The sequence below is a fragment of the Camelus bactrianus genome, chromosome 5 (assembly GCF_048773025.1).
Source record: "Camelus bactrianus isolate YW-2024 breed Bactrian camel chromosome 5, ASM4877302v1, whole genome shotgun sequence".
Taxonomy (NCBI): domain Eukaryota; kingdom Metazoa; phylum Chordata; class Mammalia; order Artiodactyla; family Camelidae; genus Camelus; species Camelus bactrianus.
Genome location: NC_133543.1, coordinates 69,818,741 through 69,833,128, shown reverse-complemented (window position 1 = coordinate 69,833,128; position 14,388 = coordinate 69,818,741). Strand labels below are relative to the sequence as shown.

Below are 14,388 nucleotides of genomic sequence, written 5' to 3'. Positions count from 1 at the left end.
AGACATGAAAGTTATTTGTTCATATATTTGAGGAGAAAGCATTGAAAAGCATTTGATCTTGACTTGGTATGAAATCAAAGATGTCTTTAGTTTAAAACCTTCATGTGCTATATCAGCACATATACAATTACTACAGACTTTAATCAAGAGAGAAGAGCTGTCTGAAAAAAATTAACCTTGAAATCACCACTGGAAATATGATGAGATGAACAATTCATGAATATGAGAATTATTCTCTATAGTGAGTTTGATTATGGAAAATGCAGGCTTCAGTCATGACAGATATATAAATAATATAACTCCGCAGATACCTTTACAATATACTATGATAGAAAAGACTTTTAGGGATGCTTCTTGAGATATTCTCAAACATGGGTATTATTGTACAATTCCTGGCTTTTTCTAGGATCATATTTCCATCAAGTGTTACATGTTTTGTGACTTTTTTTTTTCCAGACAAGTTAGTCTCATTTAAAAATTCACTAAAATTTATTGTTCTGGTCAATGACACTTTCTTTTCCTTTTTTTTTATACAAAGCAAGGTTTGGGTTTTTTGTTTGCTTTGTTTTATAGTCCCTTCCTGATAATTACAGTAGAGCCCATCCTGTTGGCTTACACAGCAGATGAACGACTAGTTCCAGAATACACCTCTAACCATATACAAGACTCAAATTAGAAAATTACCATAAAATAATGGGGCTTCTAATTCACTCACACATAGCCAAAATCCTTGAATATCCAAAGCCCGCTATATATGTCCTTGAAACAAAGATATTTTGGATGTTTTGACATATCTTATTTTCAGCAGAAATGGAACAATTGAAATGTTTTTGGTTTTCCTTTTTTCTCATTAATAAATCTACCTTCACAATGCTCATCCTGCCAGTGAGAAATGTGGTACTTCCAGAAATTTATTTTTATATTGTCTATAAATATTGAGTGAAAGCTGTTAAACTGTGGGAGACAAACTTCATCTGTACCTTTCAAAGAGTGGCTGAGTCAGTTTGTAGGAGTGAAATACCATGTATCAGATCTAAATTTGCTGAACAAAATTAGCTGCATGCCATTCTGTTTTTCTTATCTCTTTCTTGGGCTCATGGTGTGCTAATTCTGGCCACAAGCAATAAAGTAAGTACAGAAAAAATAATAAATGTCCTTTTCATCAACAGTTGCCTAAAATGTTTTGTCTATTTCAACTTATCTCAAAGCTTTTTTTTATTTTCAAATTTCATTCTGCACTTAAAAAAAAGAAGAGAAAAAGGCCACTGAAGAATTATATCTGAATACCAATCACTTCAGTTTCCATTCATTCCAAGTACACTTTTAGAGGTTTCTATATATCACCAGGGACAATGGGGCTGCTAAATTTGAGGTTAAAACAACTGGGAAATATTATTAACTGTTTAATTGATATTTCTACATAGTAAAAGTATGACTTGAAATACTAATTCTGTTATTGTTACTTAAATGTGTTAATATATCAGTAGTTAAGATATTTCCAAATATCTGAGCTGAGTACTGATTTTAATTTAGATGTATCTTTTCTTTCCCAGCGAATAATGTCTATTGTAGTTAAAATGGTCACATTTAATGTAGCCAGAGGGTAAAAGTCAAAGACAGATTTTTATCTGCGCTAAATAACAAATGATTAAAAATTCAATGAGCTATATTTCAAGGGGTAGGGCCTTAGTAATATAGCTTTTATATAGCAAAACTGGCAAGATTCTTTAAACTCATGCCATTATAAACCAACCATTATAAAGTACAGAATTGCGTCAGAGACAGCATTACATGACCCATTTTAAAAACAAGATGTCAAAATAGATATGTACCTGAATTAGGAACGTTCATATTTAAAGTGGAAATATTCTGAAAACTATTTGTTTGGAATACATTATTTCATCTAAAGATACACTGAAGTGCTTTACAGTGTCATTTTATTCTTTATGACAATTTCTTTCTCAAGACAATACATTCTTCTACATTAATAGTGGACATTAACTCATGCAGTAGGAAAAATAAAAGATTATATAATGACACACAAAATTCACAGTAAATAAAACATAATACTACTTCTTAAAATGTACAATTTTCAAACATAGGCAGAAATACCATAAAGTTTTTCATAAAAGGCTTCAGCGCCTCTCTCTTGCATTAGTGTCTCCCAAGGCCCCGTACTTGGTTTGTATTTTTATCTCTGCATGGTTTTTAAAGATGTTTCCCAAACTGCATAAATGCAGGTCCCAAAATCTTGGATGTGCTCCTGTTTCTAAGTTATCTCAAGAAGGGAAGGCTTATGTGATAATTTCCTTAACACAGTACAATACACAGTACAGAAAAAGACCTCTGGAGAATACAATGGAGGAGGAGAAACACAGAGTAATCTAAAGGAAGGCTCCTCAAATGATAGATTTATTAGACAAGTTTCTTCATGTGGCTCCAGGGAAAGCCTCAAGAGCTGCTGACCTGATGGCAGAAGGATTTGGTGGGCTGAGCATCCCTTTCTCTCACAGTGGGGCAGGTAGAGCAGAGGAGCCACACCTTTGAGAGGATCACTGGCTCCTGTGGCTGGGAGAAGCGGAGAAGGCCTGCAAGAAGAGTAGCAGCAGAAGGCGGAGCCAGCTGGCTCAGGGCAGGACAGACATGGAACTGTGCCGACGGATGCACCAGTCAGGCTTCACCCTTACATACTACTCTGTATCTCTACCTCCTCGTCTACAAATTACGAACAGTAATCCCTGACTCAAACCTTCTTCTCAGGGATTCTTAGAGGAAAAGTTTCAAAAATAGTTTTCAGACACAGGTACTGATGTTTCCATACCCAGTTCTCCCATGAATAGATTACTCCGCAGACTGCTGGGTAAGCTTGAAAGTTACATTAACTCTTTCAGGCCATTGTAAGTTAAGGTCCAATTAGGGCACCACAGTGACCTTGAAAGGCAGACAATTTCTTGGAAATCTGGTAACCTGAGAAGAAATGTCTGGAAGAGCATTCTCCCTGGTAGAATCTGACACTATAAAAACTATAATCATTCCACCAATTTTCAGAATGCAGAGTGAATCATCTAAAAGAGCAGCTAAGAGAATCCCAGTCACCCTTCAGTTCAGTTATGCTGCAAGTATTTCTTTTACAGGATGCTTTTAAAATGGTAGGCATATGTCTAGTTGTCTATTTTAAGATACTAAGAAATTTTAGTTATAACAAAGTTGTATTATCACATACATCTAGGAATAGAAAATGCCACATTCTGTCTGGAACCCTTTTTTCATGAAATACTTATTAGCATTTCTCTGGAGGCAAATTCCTCCCAAGAGTTTGGAAAATCACCTAATAACATATTTTTTGGATTGTGTTTCATTGGTCTCGTCTGTTCCTCTTTAAAAGAAAGAGGAAAGATAGCATCTTTAGCTTCTTATACATACTCCTCAGTTCCTAACATGGTCAAATACTGATGGGTCAGTACATGTTTACTGCTTAAACTGATTAAAATTTTAAAATGGGAAATAAGTAAAAATTAGCAAAGTAATGGCTACATAAAAATAGATTACAAGACAGTTACATGTTTAAGAATGGTATTCACATATATTTAACTCACCAAAAATAAAACCAACAGAAATACTCTGTACCATATTATGAGCAGACTCTAAAATGGGAATGAAGACAAATGATACACTCTTGGAAACACTCCATTGAAAGAAATACCCTAGGAAGCTCCAGAAAGCAACTAAGGAAATTCCCATGGTAAACGTGTCTAATATCTATTATTAAGAATTCTATAATTATGTTTTTAGAACAGCTTACTTTGTGCACTTACATGGTTTAATTACAAATAATAACCATCCGTGAATGAGCTTAAAATTGTTTCAGCAAATGTATGTTATTCTTTCATTAAAAAAAAATATTTTTAAAGAGCTTACCATGTATGTGTCACTGCATGAGTCTTGCAAGGGATAAAAATGCTTGCTCTTAAAAAGTTAAAACTATAGAATGGTTTAAGATTAAATGTCAGATAGGTGGCACTGATAGGGATTATAGACCACGGTAGCAGTGAAGGAAGACGTAATGAAAAGGTATGATTCAATGTGGAACTGGGAAGATTCAACAGTTTAGACGGACAGAGGTACCAAGGGAGTCATGAATTCCAGGGAAAGGGGTCAGCAAAAGGAGAGACAACAAGCAAGGCATAGCCTTGGAATACTGACTAGGTCAGCCTGGTTCTTAGAATCCATCTTAAGAAACTCTTAAGACTGGATTAAAAAGGAAACTGAGGGTGAGGGTGTAGCCCAGTGGTAGAGTGCATGCTTGGCATGGACGAGGTCCTGGGTTCAATCCCCAGTATCTCCATTAAAAATAAATACATAAACCTAATTACCAACCCAAAAAAATTTTTTTAAAGGAAACTGAGGACTATTTTAACAGGCTTTGAACTCTGCAATGGGAATCCACTGAAGGCTTCTGAATAGAAACTAGGATAATAAAAGTATTACATTAGAAATGGACATCTGCCAGTGACAAGGACTTCTTGGAGGTAAGAGGATATGGAGCAAGGGGACCAGTAAAGATGATCTTGCAGTAGCTATGCTCCGAGGTTTCTAAGGACTAGACGAGGTCGACAGAAATCTTAGGGAATAGATTTGAATAAGCCATGCAATCAATTTTCCTTTGTGGGGTGAAAATCTTATTTAACTGCTCTAGTTCTAGACAAAATGATCAGACAAAAGGAACTCCTAGAATTGAAAGTGTGTCCAAAACAAATATTATTTTGTTCTATTTTTACCCTCATATTCTTATATTCTCTAAGCCTACAGGGAAGAATAGGAAACAATGACAAAGCTTTTAGAAAAAGGAGAGTTTGCCTAAAGCAAAATGGCATCCATGAACTCAGTTAGGCATCCCCTGCTAGTGATGGGGACCTATCTTGAAACAGAGGACCGCAGAGCTTAGTACTTAGTACTATAACCATACTAGATATAGTCACAGAGCCTGAGAATCTGTTGCAGTTTTTTTGGTTCTCACCAGCCATGAGATATCCTCAGCATATCATAGAAGATCAGCAGGTGCATCTTCTGAAAGCAGGTTTACAATCCCCAATTGTATCCTAAAAGCTTAAAACTTGGATGTCCACCTAGACCAGATGTAAATAAAGGTCAGAGGAGTAGTAAAGATGGGGTAGGTAAAAGTGATTATTTACAAGTCTGATATTTCGGGAAAATAAACAAGTGCTTCTAGCACCATTCTTTCTTCTCTCTAAATGCTTTTAGACAGTGTTCCAAATGAACTATACAGAATATTCATAGAGCCTTGATTCCTATTACTTTAACTCTCTGGATTCAGAAACCGAGTCTTACATATTCTTGCTGGTGTTTAGTATGTTTCGATAACCTCCACAATATTGGAAATAACAGTAATGATCCTGAGCTACCTCTCAAGGGAAAGGTTTAATGATATTGCACAGGAAGTTTCCTGGTGTCTATGTTAATGTTTTATGGAGTGGGGGTGGAGGTCAATTCTCATCTCAAATTCCTAACAGGAAGTGACTCTTCCTACCAAAACAGGTTTAAACCTCCCTTTTGTCACTATGGCCCATGAAAATGCTGATCATGGCTGAGAAAGCTCTGACGCTTGATGGAAGCCAGTGACAATGAGAGAGAGTTAAGGTTAAATCAACAAAACTGCAAAGCCACAAGGCCCAGAGGCAGCATCTTGCAGAAGCCAGCTAGAGGCAGGCAAATGTGCTATAGAAATAAATTTACCAAGTCTTCATACCTAAAGCTTAGCTTATGTACTTATGCAAAGAATAACTGTGATCATAGTAGGGCCTGAAGAAAGATGAGGCCCCAACAAGGACAGTGGGTAAGATAAAGAACCTGGGGTCCAAGGATGGGTCTGGATGAATCAAATTGTTTCCACAGATTTACTTGTTAAGGGTCCACACCAACTAATGGGTACAAGGAACTCATTGTTTAGCCTTTATAATTCAACTTCGTAAAGTACACATATTACTTAATACAGAATGGAAAAATAGCCATTCTCTACTTATTGGTCATCTTCATAAAGCTGCAGGTAAAAGAACTCTTGAAGGTGCTGTTATATACAGATACTAGCACTGGCAACTCTTACCTGACTTTTAGAGTCAAAATTCTGTTTCCAAAATAGACCCTACTAGGGAAATGTCCTCTTACAGAACTATGCCTTAACGAAGTTGCTTTATTTTTTAATATTAATGTGTTGTAAGTTATAAATGCAATCAATGATTATTCCTAAATATAAACTAAAGATGATGATGTCACAGTCTTCCCCTTGAAAAGAACTTCACAGTCTGATAATTAGGCCCATGGCTCCAATCCATTTGTTCATTTCAATTTTGCAATTTTAAAAATAACACAACCTTGTATTTATTTATTCTTCTTTAAGTTTCTGCAACTTTTCAAGTACTTCCTTGTATCTTAAAAAAAAAAATGGTATTAGTGTCAGGAGTTGGCCAACTAACCTGTATTACCTAACTTCCCTGTGCTCCCACCTAGAAAATGAAAAGACTGGACTGGATCAGTGGTTTTAAATAGTGCTAGATTTCTGTAAAGGCAGCACAGGCCAGAGTGGGAAAAAAAGTGGGAGAGTGCCAAAGGCAGAGGGCACAAAACTGGATTCTTAAGGAAGCTTTAACAATAGAGCTTTCCTTTTACCTGTGTTAGATACCAGGGCTACACACATGAATTCACTTGAACAAAAGTTCACTTGCAAAAATAATTAAAAACCAATGGATTTCTTTTTTTCTAAAGAAGTCTAAACATCCTTTTTCTGTCTAACTGAATCATTAAAAAAATTCAAGATGTTAATTATTTAAATATCACTTTTAGCCATACTGATAGAGATGAGGAAATTGAGACACAGAGCAAGAAGTCTAACCTAAGATTGCATAGAAAATGACTGTATGACCAGAATCCAGTTCTCCTGACTTTTATTCTGCTGCTCTATTCTGTAGCATCACACAACAGCAGTGCTGCTGCTGCACTATCCACAGCTCAGACATGCACCATTCCCATTAAATTCTTTGTGGCTACTGCCCCCTGGAGTTGTGCCAAGCAACAGGCCGGCAAAGCAATCACTTATTTAAAATGAAAATAACTATAAAATAATTACTACATGTTCAAAAAAGCACTCTAGAATTAAGCTCCAAAATATTCATACATTTTACCTCTATGTTATAAAAGTGACAGTTCTCTTCCTTCTTGAAAAATCAGTACACACAGAAAGCACCAGTTTAAGTGTCAAATATTAAAACAAGACAGTGACTTTAAAGCTTTGATTAAAGCATTGGAAAATAGGTCAATTTATTCAATAAACATATCAGAATTATCAACAACTCAGAAAAAGCAAAATAAGATGAAATCGAAAGAGACCACGAAGCAATTCTAAAAAGTAGTATTTTTGGAAAATGGCCTTCAAATACAAATTCTTTAGACTTAATAATCTCTATTTCATTTAGACAGGTGTTCTTCTGACAGCAATGGTCTGCTAGAAAGTATACATTATGTTTATTATGTTTATGTTTCAAATATATCAATTACTTGTTATTGGGATATATCCCAATATCACAGAAGACTTTAAAGCAATTTTTCAGAAAACTGCTGTACAGTGGAGAAATAGAGAATATGTTACATGAATTTCTCCCTCAGGCATGCAAGCTAAGTCACAAAGACATGGAGTGAGTTGCTCAAGGTATTAAAAAGTAACTGGAAGAACAATGTCCCTACAATATAAGGATCCTGATTTAAACCACCTGGCTATGTCTTGTGTCACACTCAACTACACAATAGACAAAGTCACCTTTAAATTATGTAGAAAAGCTACAGTTTCAGGAAACACTGATATAAAATCTTTTCATTAAAAAAAGAAAATTGAAGGATTATTTGTCATTATAAACTGTACATTTCAGTCAGTAGCAGGATTAAAAAGCATGAAAAGGTTTTACTTCAACTGTCTAACATTTATAACAATTCAGAAAATGAGTATTAGATAAAGATGCAATTTGGTTCCATATGGTCAAATGTAACATAGTAGAACAGTTCTAAAATGCCATAACATGGAGAGAAGTTCATAATTTGATTCAGTTCTGCCCTGCATCCATACTCAGTAGATCACTGTCTAAGATAACAGTGGAATAGGCTTGACAATTTTTGTAGAACAGCTGTAGCCTTCAACATGCATAAGCGGATTTCAAGGTAAATATTAACATCCCCCTCTATAAAGCAGTATCTCTCAAAAGGTTGAAATCAAACAGCAAGTGCCAACGAGTTTGCAGGTAACAGAACATCTTTTTCGATCATTTGCTTCATTTATGTTATAGGCACTTACAATTTACACACAGATATCCAGCAGCAGCAGGACACTAAAATATAGCAAAAACTTGTTCATATTTTTTAACATCTGCTAAATTTTCTTAATAACTGGATTGACATAATATAAAACACCACCACTTTAAAACATTGCAATGTTTAAAGCACCCTAATTCAATTTACTGTCTAAAATGGGTAGCTTACATAGTCATTAATCTCAAGGTGGCTCTAATCACAAGCTTCAGAGAATATTTAGATAGAGCACACTTCCTCGCACCCCTAGTATTTGTTAAATGGCAGTAGTCTACCCTTCTCTCCCTGGTCAAGAGGGGAAAAGAGGGAGAAAGGGGAAAAGGGACAACTCTGTAAAAAGATGGCCTTGGAGTCAGGGCTTTTGAGATGTGCTAGTGATCTTGGATCGATGCCTTTTTATTTTCTTTCAGAAATAAATCTGAGCAATGGAATGGCTTGTGATTGTCCGGCCAACCAGCCATATCAGATTTATCAGAAAGAAAGAATGAAAACTGGCTCAAGAGGACTCCTGCAGTAGCTGATTGGCAGGTTGCTGGGAAAGACACACACAAAAAGAACACCCTTAATGGTGATGGGGAAAATATATATTCATATGCGTAAACTCAATAAATAAAGATTTTTTTAAAGAGAATCTATAGTAATGGAAAGGGTGAATGCATAAGACAGATGATGAATAGTACTTCTATTTAAGAACCAAAGGGATGAAGGCTCATGAATACTAAATATTTGATTCCACTTTAAGGAGACATATGATTTTTCTTCAAATGAATGCAAACTCCAAAAATCAGCCAATGCAAACTTACTGTGTTCAGGTAAAAAAAATAAACAAATCTTCCATGAAGCGCATGCCCTGTCAAATATTCTAACATAATTTCTTAATTAAGACAGCATTTCCAATGACTAAATTAAATATATAAAGCAGTAAGCACCTTGATTTTCAAAAAAAAATTGACTTTCTTTGTATGCATGATTTAAAAAAATAAAAGCAGTTCGGTTTAAGAGAAAAAAATCAAAAGACTAGGAAACATGGAACACAATCAGAGTCATTCAATTTTATCCTAACAGTCCACATTATAGTATTTTCAAGTGATTTGCAGTTATAGTAATAGATACAAATTTGGAAGCATTCTGAAGAAAAAATTATTTCTTCTAAAAAGGCTTCTTTTACATAAATAAGAATTTCAAAATTGAAAGAAAAAAGGGAAACCGTACCCATGAATGCTTACAATAAACACGTACAGGGGGAAGAGATCTGATATTTTTGAAATCATATTTAACATCTCTTCAGCATTTAACTTTTATTAACTTTTTCTTCTCAAATGTAAAAAGAAAAAATTATATGCTTGAAGATGTATCTTAAATATGCAGGGGAAAACTATGTTCTTTTACAGAATGAAAAGCAAGACTAAGTTACTTGCAAATAAAAAATGGGAACTGAACTTGTTCATCACATATCTATGAAGGTATGTAAGAGCATCACTTCAATACTACAGTATCACTTTCAATACAAAGGTAATACCATTTTCCCATCATATCAGGAAGACAGAAATTTTGGAATTCTTCTTTCCGGTGGTAAAGGCTTTATAACAGCCATATAAAGGGCCTTTGGCTAAAATATTTCTAGATAAAATGAATCACTGGAAATGAGACAAAGTCCTTCAGAATTACTTTGAAAATCATCTTCTGTAAAGCTTTTTTTCCCCAAGAAAAAGAAGAGAAAAATAAAAGCAGGTCCTCTTCAGTTACATTATTTTAATAGATATGTTATACCCATACAACAGAATCCTGCCCCCACCCCCATATTTTTATTCTGTTCACAGAGAGCAGTAAATAAGGTGCATTCCTTCTGCTTCTTAAGAAATTAGCATTTCAAAAATATGCCACTTTCCCCTGAACTCCAAGCGTGTCTAATAATGCGAGAAGCAGATTGTCTTCCCTCGTTTCCTTAATTTGTTTCATCTAAAAGCAATTCAGTCAACATCTTGTCGCCCTCTGGCAGCTTAGTTTACTTATCCGCACTTAATTTCTCATTTGGACCAAAACAAACTCCTCCAAACTGCTACTGACTGCTAACCGCGAGAGGGAAGACACGCAATATGTATTTACTCGGGAACCTACAGCCACACATACACAACCACAACCACACAGAGCCTCACTCATACCCCAGACTGTAACTTGGTTTTATAAAAGCATTACATTAAAACCAACTGAACTTTCCCTGCCAGGTGCGGCAGGGTGGGGGTGGGGGAAATGAAAAAAGAAGTCCCGGGGGCATTTACAGTTTCCAGTGGATCACCTTAGCCTGCGTGTTGCAATTATACCAGGGATGCACCCGAGAGCTTTTCTTTGTGCGGCCCTTTCATCTAGATCACTTTGTGTTTTGAACAAGTGAGGCTCGCCTTTGTGCCCCCAGAATTTCAAGTACAGAGTCACACACGGAACAACAATGGCACGCTAATCCTCGCGCTCTAAATGGGCTCACTTGTGGGTCTGACAATTCACGGGGGGGAAGCGAGAAGAGACCAGCGAGGGCGCGAGCCGGTGTCGCCTGAGACGAGGAAGAGGACAGCTGCAGAACTAATTTGGATTACATTCCTTGCAGAAATTCTGAAAAGGGCTTTTCAGCATAGCTCAACGCCGAACCGCACAGTTAATACCAAATTGCTGCGGACTCGGAGCCGGGTCCCCCAGCGGCTGAGGCTGCACCAGACAGCCCCCAGTAGGTCGCCTCGTAGAAATTCCTCTCGGCTAAGCCTGCGTGTCAGTCGCAACTGCTTTTTGAATGGGTCAATGTGCATAATCAACCCATTGAAGGGAAATATGAAGGGACTCGAAGTGCGGAGGGAGATAAAAAAGGATGTATCTAAGAGGCCGCTTGGAATCTCAAGTCCGTGTTGGTGTAATTCCGGAGGTGGCTAGAGCTCGGGACCTGGTATGCATGAAGAATTTCAGAGTAACTGGGAGGGTGCAAACGGCCAGTACAAACGGCGCACATTGTGCCATTCGAAGGTCATTTTGAAAGGCTCTAGGATTGTAACTTGTTATTTACTAGGCGAGGAGGGGGAGGCGGCGGCGGCGGCGGCGTGGGCGGAGCGGGAAAACTACAGCGCGCTGTTTTCTTGGTGAGGTCAGAAGGACACCCTCCGGGGGCCTAAAGCTCTCCCTATCGCCACTCCCGGGGGTTTTATCTTCTCAGCCGCCTCCCACGCTCCCGCGACCAGCCCCGGATGGCTCTGGAAGTCTCCCTGGCTCTCCAAAAGGCCCCCCTTGGCCACGTCAGTCGCCGGTTTTCCTCAGCTCTTTCTTGTCCCACTTTCATTCCCAGGAAACTCAAGAATCAGAAACTTTGCGCTCCCTCGCACTGCAGGTGCTGTCATTGGCCCTGTCGGCCGCGGCGCGCCAGCCCCGCCGCGCTGCCTCTCGGGGGTCAGTTAGCCCTTTGCCGGGCCGGGGACCCGGGACGCGAGCGCTCCTGCAGACGGTGGCCGCGCACCCACGGCAGCCGTGCCCGCCTCGGGTTCAATCAATTCGCGTGACCGGTCGGCTCGGCAGCCGCTAGGCAGTAAACAGAGAAGTTGGAGGGACTCCGGCCAATAGCAAGTTGAACTACAGGAAGAACTCTTCCTGGAGCCAAACACAGAAACCGACGGGAAGGCCGGGCTCCCGGCTCAAGTATGTCAAGTCATATTTACGATTTTTGTAAGAGCTCAGGCAGGCCAGCGAGCTCCCCTCAAGTCAATGGGGCGAGGGTTGGGGACACCGGCCAAGGAGGCCTAGCGTTCTGGGCCCCCGGGCCGAGACGCGTCCTCCCGCCGCGCTTCGGCTCCCAGGCTGGGCTCGAGTCCGGTCTGACCCCGAAGGATCGGGCGAGCGACCGGGGGCGCAGCGGCGGCCGGCAGCACACAGGTGCAAGCCCGCTCTCGGAGCTCCGCTCTCCACAGCCCTCCCGCTCACCCGAGGCCCCGCTGGCACCGCCCCGGAGACCCTGTCCTTCCGCGGCCCCGGGCAGGGAGCGTTTCTCGAGACTTCTTCCCTCGGGGGCTCAGGCCGGGCGAGGAGCGTCTCCTCTGACTCCGGCTTTGGGCGTCCCACCACAGCACAACAGGCGCCCCCAGAAGGGATCCCGCTTAGACTCGCAGAAAACGCGCGAGAAAGAGGGTGAAGGAGGGAGAGAAGAGACAGAGGAAAGGGGCGCAGAGTGATTTTTTTCACGATAAATAAAATACAAAACACAAGCCCAAGCATAGGGTAAGTTGGGGGATAAAAAAGGGCAAACGAAAACCCAAAGAGGCGCGGGTGGAGTGGTCCCTCCACGCCCGGGGACGAGCGGGTCTCCGGCCGCACTAAGGGGGCGAGGGCGCCTCCCGACGCAGCCCAGCCGCCGGCAGCCGGTTCAAGCACCGGAGCGCGAGAAAGCACCGCGCGCGACCCACCTGACTGAGAAGCGCTGGGCTGGACGGTCCCCGCCGCCACGAGAAGGCTCACCCAGACCCACAGTCCTGTCGCCAGCTTCATTTTTTGGAAGTCTCAGATCCCGTGCTGACAATTACATGTCCAAATGGCATATCCCCTTTCGGGCACGCGGAGGAGATCCCTCAGCCCAGAGCGCGTGGGAGCGCGAGGGGGACTGGCGCGCGCGGTGCACCGGCTCCGAGCGCGGGCGGCCGAGTCCGCGCCCGCGGGTCCAGGGCCCCGGCCCCGAGGAGGGGGAGAGGGGGCGCGTGAGGGGGCGCGCGGGTGGGAGTGTGCTCGAGTGTGTGCCCGTGGTGCGCCTGACCGGACCGGGCAGCTAGTTCCCCGTGTGAGCCTTGGCTTTCTCGCTCCCTCCTCACTTTCTCGCTCTCGCTCACTGGTTGGTCAACAATAAAAAGGAAGGATTCGGCAAAAGATTTCCAAAAAAAGTTGACTGCAAAGAGGCGGTAGGTTTCCGGCCTCTCCCCACAGCCGGACTCTGTTCGGCTCCCTTCTCAGTTTCCTTGCACCTCCAGTCCAATTTGGGAGGAAAGGGAGAGGTGGGGGCGAAGCTTCTTGCTTCACCCCCGATCCTGTCCTTTTTTTCTGTCAGCTTTCCTCACACTTGTCCGGCGGCTGCGGTAATTAAAGCTCTGAGCGTCATTTCCAACGCTCCGCGGTCTCCAGCTGCAGCCCCACAGAGAAATTAATAAGACTCCGGGAGAAAAAAATAAAAAAGGTGGCGGGAGCGGGGCGGGGGGGAGGTGGTTGGTGAATAAAACAAGCCTCCGCGCAACCAGGCCGGCTCTGCTCAGCCGCGCAAACCCCGCCCCCGCTCTCTCCCAACTAGCCACGCCTTCTCCCCGACAGGGAAATCTTATTGGCTCAGCCACTCCCCAAAATCGTGGGCCTCGGGAGTTGGGAAAACACCTGTCAGGGAGCGGGAGCGTAGTGGTGGGGGCAGGGGAAGCTGGATTTAAAGGGCTCACCCGAGGCCGCAGGCTGAAGAGTGGCCCAGGACAGCTGGCCCGGAGAGTGCTCAGGCCATTAGAGGCTTACAGAAAAGTTTTTTGTTTTTTTTAAATAAAGTCACCATTTTCTCCATAGTCCCACAGTGCTCATCCACAGATTGGTCTTGCCCTGGAAATGGAAGAAAGGAAAACGTTGCTTCAGTCAAAAAGCCTACCCCCTTTCCTACCTCCTCACACTTCACGCTTCAAAAAACTAGTTTAAAAGCTAGTTCAGTAATTGGTAGCGTCTGCAGGTTAAGTAGTCCTGGGGAATCTAAGCGCACGTCTTTCCCTAACTGTACTGTCTCTTCCACCAATCCCACCTTCCCAGACTGACCACCGACACTGAGTCAAACTAAAATTCCACATTTGTAGAGCTGCATCCTTAGGTTTTTTTTAAGACTTTATGGGTCTTTTCACCTTTTCCTTGGACTCTAGGACAACTTAGTTCTGGGTTCTCATTAATCAGATTATAATCCAAAGCTATTTACTTGGTTCTAAAGGACTAGAAGTCGTTCCAGGCCTTGGCTATTTAGTCTGAAATAAGAAGGCAATG

At 41.2% G+C, this 14,388-nt stretch overlaps 1 protein-coding gene across 6 annotated transcripts in view; it reads right to left on the bottom strand.

Annotated features, from left to right (window-relative positions):
- ERBB4 (erb-b2 receptor tyrosine kinase 4) overlaps positions 1–13,975 on the bottom strand; it is a 985,443-nt gene extending 971,468 nt beyond the window's left edge. For 5 of the 6 annotated variants that reach the window (XM_045520469.2, XM_045520470.2, XM_045520472.2 and 2 more), the window contains exon 1: positions 12,804–13,974. In XM_045520469.2, the coding sequence (XP_045376425.1) occupies positions 12,804–12,885 (82 nt within the window). In that variant the 5' untranslated portion in view covers positions 12,886–13,974. Of the gene's footprint in view, positions 1–12,803 lie in introns of all 6 variants that reach the window. The other variant, XM_045520468.2, reaches the window with a different exon arrangement.
- Positions 13,976–14,388: the final 413 nt, after the last annotated feature.